General features: G+C 44.9%; 1 protein-coding gene across 1 annotated transcript in view; it reads right to left on the reverse strand.

Annotated features, from left to right (window-relative positions):
- LOC128689023 (uncharacterized) overlaps window positions 1–1,186 on the reverse strand; it is a 91,086-nt gene extending 89,900 nt beyond the window's left edge. Inside the window, exon 1 of the mRNA XM_070087394.1 lies at window positions 971–1,186. Within this exon, the coding sequence (XP_069943495.1) occupies window positions 971–1,037 (67 nt within the window). The 5' untranslated portion in view covers window positions 1,038–1,186. The remainder of the gene's footprint in view (window positions 1–970) is intronic.
- Window positions 1,187–6,579: the final 5,393 nt, after the last annotated feature.

Raw genomic sequence — 6,579 nt, forward strand, 5'->3', positions numbered from 1 at the left:
AATTAGGACATCTTAATATCACGGAATTCCAAGCACAAAATATCCTTTGTTGACAGAATCCTATAAGTAACCTGGTAATATCTCTACTGATTGCTCTCTTCTCGCTACACCTGACTCTGAAACATCTCTCCTGGTGACATTGTGCATTTCTCACCACTGCGTCTCATTGGATAAAGCGAAACCTTGCCAAATATAGGTTTGCTGTGCTATAAGTATTTTTGTATTAGCCAGTAAGTGTTGTCAAGCGAATTGTTTTTTTTAATATTGAATACAAGGAAAACGGTGCTTAACAAGATTTTATTGGGGCAATGTTTCCGTCTGTTAGAACGAGTAAATGCTTTCTTATATATCAGTAAATGGTTGGCAATTACTAAACTCCAGGAAATAAAAGGCTTAGTATGACAGGCATTTTGATGTTAGGAAACTTTAGCTAACATCAGTATTGCTGGAACAGTTGTGGGATTTTATAACGGAGGTGAGTTCTCGATACCGCTTCCTGTAGCATTTTTGTCTATCATCACACCATCAAGACTTACTCTCACTACACTTTGACACTAACTCTACCAGCGAGTTACGTTACTGAGCAGCTCAGGCAAAGCAGGAGTCTGCTCTCTAATCATCCTGTTGAATAAATCAAGTTATAATAATCATGGGGAAACATTGAGTCCATAGGGATCATGAAGGTCTCGGGGAAGAATAAGTAATGAAGTTTGATCCTGGAGAAAGCATTCCCCTCAGGGAAGATTTCATGATGCTGGTGAGGGGCTCTTGATCTAGGGAATTGGATCTGTGCTCCAGTTCCCTGAATTGAGTCTGAATACCTGCTATCCCCTCTCCCTACATGTGCTGTATAATCTCTACGGGTTTAGCGCTCCCCCATGATTATAATAATATAATAATGGAAAGAGCCTTTGCAAAGTAGGGAAAGATCTCTTTTTTTTCCTTGAAGGAGGAATTATGAAAAACTTACCCCAGGTGGCAGAGAGGCAGCAGGTTATTATGAAGGATGTTGGCAGTGCAGCAGGGCCGACCATCATGCCAGCAGTCTCCTGACAACGATGACAGTGGGCCTCTTGACAACAGCAAGTGATGGTATTCCTCCAGGTGGCACTGATGGTGTGTCACCCTTTTTCCTCAGTGGTCGTCTCCTCTTCCCACCAGTGTCAGATGGCACAGTGTTCACTTCTGAGTGACAGAACATTGATCATTCCTGAGTGACACCACAGTGATCACTCCTGAGTGACTGCACAGTGTTCACTCCTGAGTGAATCATTCACTCAGTGTTTTAAACTCTGGCAATGTTCCTCATACATGTATGATGAGCCATTTAGGTTTCATGTTTATTAATGCGAGTCATAGTGTAGTGAAGCCATTAATTTCAAGCATAATTAGACATTGTTACATATCTTATAACCTGAACTGGATACTGAAAAGAGTATTAAAAATAAATATATCACAAGATGGCTTTAAAATATTTAAAACATTACCAAATAAAATAACTGAAACAGAAAAAATAGGTCAAACGAGTGATTTACAGACATCTCAACAAAAGCATATTAAGTCTGAGACAACACCGAGTACTATTTATCACAGTTTATTGTACTGTTTGAAAAAATTTTAAACAAATTATAGAAAAAATCTCTCGCACACACAAGTCGTCGAGGAAACTGGTCATCCACTGTGAGGATGACCAGAAGGGTCCTCATAATTACTAGGAAGAAATTAAGACACTTGTGCAACATCTGGGTATCTTTATTGTAGACGTTTCGCCATCCAGTGGCTTTATCAATACAAATTCTAGGACATAACTTGAAGACAGTAGAACTATATACAGAAAATGAGGTAATCAGTCCCTCTGATATATAGTCCTACTGTCTTCAAGCTATGTTCTAGAATTTGTATTGATAAAGCCACTGGAGGGCGAAACGTCTACAATAAAGATACCCAGATGTTGCACATGTGTCTTAATTTCATCTTGTCGGTATTATATACCATTCTTGCACTAGGAAGAAGTCAGATTTATCGACACTTACAGTGGATTAAGGATTACTGGAGGTACTGTAGCGGTGGTGGAATACCGCCAATACAGCACTTCCATGCGCTCTTCATTTGCAATGGATTATTACTTAAGCCATTGTAAATGAAGAGGTGTCAGAATGGGCGCATGTGACGAATGGTGTGTCACAAGTATTGTTACTGGGAGGCACGTTTGGAATCAAAGAATAACTTTTGGGAACCTAAGCAAATAGTCATTCATGACACCTCCAGCACTACCATCAGCACTACAGTACCTCCAGTACTGCCACCACTACAGTACCTCCAGTACTACCACCACTACAGTACCTCCAGTACTACCACCACCACTACAGTACCTCCAGCACTACCACCATCACTACAGTACCTCCAGTGCCACTACCACCACCACTACAGTACCTCCAGTGCCACCACCACCACCACTACAGTACCTCCAGTACTACCACCACTACAGTACCTCCAGTACTACCACCACTACAGTACCTCCAGTACTACCACCACCACTACAGTACCTCCAGCACTACCACCATCACTACAGTACCTCCAGTGCCACTACCACCACCACTACAGTACCTCCAGTACCACCACCACCACCACTACAGTACCTCCAGCACTACCACCACCACCACCACCACTACAGCCCCTCCAGTACTATCACCACCACCACTACAGTACCTCCAGCACTACCACCACCAACATCACTACAGTACCTCCAGTACTACCACCACCACTACAGTACCTCCAGCACTACCACCATCACTACAGTACCTCCAGTGCCACTACCACCACCACTACAGTACCTCCAGTACCACCACCACCACCACTACAGTACCTCCAGTACTATCACCACCACCACCACTACAGCATCTCCAGTACTATCACCACCACCACTACAGTACCTCCAGTACTACCACCACTACAGTACCTCCAGTACTACCACCACCACTACAGTACCTCCAGCACTACCACCACCACCATCACTACAGTACCTCCAGCACTACCACCACCACCACCACTACAGCACCTCCGGTACTATCACCACCACCACTACAGTACCTCCAGTACTACCACCACTACAGTACCTCCAGTACTACCACCACCACTACAGTACCTCCAGTACTACCACCACCACTACAGTACCTCCAGCACTACCACCACCACCACCACTACAGCACCTCCGGTACTATCACCACCACCACTACAGTACCTCCAGTACTACTACCACCACCACTACAGTACCTCCAGTACTACCACCACAACTACAGTACCTCCAGTACTACTACTACCACCACTACATTACCTGCAGTACTACCACCACCACCACCACCACCACCACCACCACCACCACCACTGCAATACCTACAGTGCTTCCACCACTACTACAGTACCTCCAGTACTACCACCACTACAGTACCTCCAGTACTACCACCACCACTACAGTACCTCCAGTACTACCACCACTACAGTACCTCCAGTACTACCACCACCACTACAGTACCTCCAGCACTACCACCACCACCACCACTACAGTACCTCCAGTACTACTAGCACCACCACTACAGTACCTCCAGTACTACCACCACCATCACCACTGCAATATCTTCAGTGCTTCCACCACCACTACAGTACCTCCAGTACTACCACCATCGCTACAATACCTCCAGTGCTGCCACCACCACCACTACAGCACCTCCAGTACTATCACCACCACCACTACAGTACCTCCAGTACTACCACCACTACAGTACCTCCAGCAGTACCACCACCACTACAGTACCTTCAGCACTACCACCACCACCACCATCACTACAGTATCTCCAGTAAGACCACCACCACCACTACAGTACCTCCAGTACTACCACCACAACTACAGTACCTCCAGTACTACTACTACCACCACTACATTACCTGCAGTACTACCACCACCACCACCACTGCAATACCTACAGTGCTTCCACCACTACTACAGTACCTCCAGTACTACCACCATCGCAACAGTACCTCCAGTACTACCACCACCATCACCACCACCACTACAGTACTTCCAGTGCCACCACCACCATCACTACAGTACCTCCAGTACTACCACCACCACCACTACAGTACCTCCAGTACTACCACCACCATCACCACCACTACAGTACCTCCAGTACTACCACCACCACCACTACAGTACCTCCAGTACCATCACCACTACAGTACCTCCAGTACCACCATCACTACAGTATCTCCAGTACTACCACCACCATCACCACCACCACTACAGTACTTCCAGTGCCACCACCACCACCACTACAGTACGTCCAGCACTACCACCACCATCACTACAGTACCTCCAGTACTACCACCACCACCACTACAGTACCTCCAGTACTACCACCACCATCACCACCACTACAGTACGTCCAGCACTACCACCACCACCACTACAGTACCTCCAGTACTACCACCACCACCACTACAGTACCTCCAGTACTACCACCACCATCACCACCACTACAGTACCTCCAGTACTACCACCACCACCACCACCACTACAGTACGTCCAGCACTACCACCACCATCACTACAGTACCTCAAGTACCATCACCACTACAGTACCTCCAGTACCACCATCACTACAGTACCTCCAGTACTACCACCACCACCACCACCACCACCACCACCACCACCACCACCCCCACCACCACCACCACCACCACCACCACCACCACCACCACCACCACCACCACTACTGTACCTCCACCACTTATTTCCGAGGAGTTATTTCTGTAATATGGTCTACGATCTATCTCCCATTTATTGTCACCTTTCCTTCTCCCTTTATCTTCCCCTTTTTCTTTTCCATCAATTTCTCCAATTATATATTCTTTACATGATGCTGTTATTCCATGTATGTTTCAGATTTTGTTTGTTTATTTATATCCCAGACATTCATCCCTTAAATTTTGTTGAAATCTCTTAAATGGAACATAAAGAACACACATTCATAGAATTATAATAAGGTAAATGATAAACAAATAACCCGCACATAGAAGAGAGGAGCTTACGACGACGTTTCGGTCCGACTTGGACCATTTACAAAGTCACAGTGTGACTTTGTAAATGGTCCAAGTCGGACCGAAACGTCGTCACAAGCTTCTCTGTCTTTTATGTGTGTGTTATTTGTGTATCGTTCCAGTCACGGTATTGTGCCTTTTTTTGTTATTTATAGGTAAATGCTTTTATTGAAACCTCTTTGTAACTAGTTAATGGTCCAAGTTGGACCGAAATGTCGTCATAAGTTTCGGTCTCCTAAGTACCTATTAACTGTATATTTACAGCCTTTTATATGCATTAATTACCTCCAACACCGTGCTCGACATGTGTTGTTAACTACCCCTAGAAATATCTCCTCCTTAGAAAGAGAGAGAGAGAGAGAGAGAGAGGCTGTCTGGCCTGGGAGATACACTTATAAACAACAATGTCTGGCATATAATATGAGATGTTGTACACATTAAAAATTATATACATGGAATAATAGCATCATGAAAAGAAGGTATGACACGAGGAACAGGTGGATAGGAAGGAGAGGAAGATGGAGGGGAAAGGAGAGATGGCTGTAAACTGTAGACACGTAACTGACCACATAAGTGAAAGCTCCTCTTCTCCTCCTCCTCTTCGCTATTTACTAATTACCATAGTTGTGTGGGACCCTTTCTTCGCAGATGTGTGATGGCTACTGGTGGTGGTGGTGGTGGTGGTCATAATTGTGGTGGTAGTGATGGCGACTAGTGGTAGTTAGGGAATGGGAACAGATAAATAATTATCAAAGAATAAAACAATTACAGCAAGGAAAATATAGAGAATAATGTAAAAATACAAAGGTGAGGCTGCCTGAGCCAGCCACGAGACAATGTAAACATCTCAGACCATCTCTGAGGAGATCACAAGAGGACAAGACGACTCTCACACAGGATACGGGTCGATACTTCAACGAAGAAACTAAACCGTCCAGTGACCGCCTCTCACATGTCAAGTGGGGCGGTAATTCCTCAGTATAGGAGATCGCTCTGTAAGAGATCATCCAGATCTTTAAACCACTACTGTGTGTGTACATAAGCGTTTGCGCGCACGCGCACACATACGTATATATACAATAAGATTAAAGTAATCAGGTGATATCACAGTATCAAGGAACTATAGTTCCTTGATTGTGTGAGAAATCAGGTAAGCGCTTGGAATATCACTATTTTTCACAGTGGTTATTCTGCATACGTATATACGTATTCAAGTGCACACGAAAATTTTTGTGGTAATGGCTACTGACGACTGGAATAACGAAATCCCTAGACAGAGATTCAATGGGTTTAATACAGTTCAAGATTTTGAGCATACACCCCACACTAGTCTTGTCTAGTGTGGAGTAAGGGCCCAGGGCACCTGCTGAGGAAGATGTGAGCTGGACATGAATACCCAAAGGGGGTAGCATACCTGACAATCTTACTCTCAAACAGAGGTTTAACAACTGATATATCTATCAGCTGTTTGACCTGACTGAGTTAT

The sequence above is a fragment of the Cherax quadricarinatus genome, chromosome 21, assembly GCF_038502225.1.
Source record: "Cherax quadricarinatus isolate ZL_2023a chromosome 21, ASM3850222v1, whole genome shotgun sequence".
Classification (NCBI taxonomy): Eukaryota; Metazoa; Arthropoda; class Malacostraca; order Decapoda; family Parastacidae; genus Cherax; species Cherax quadricarinatus.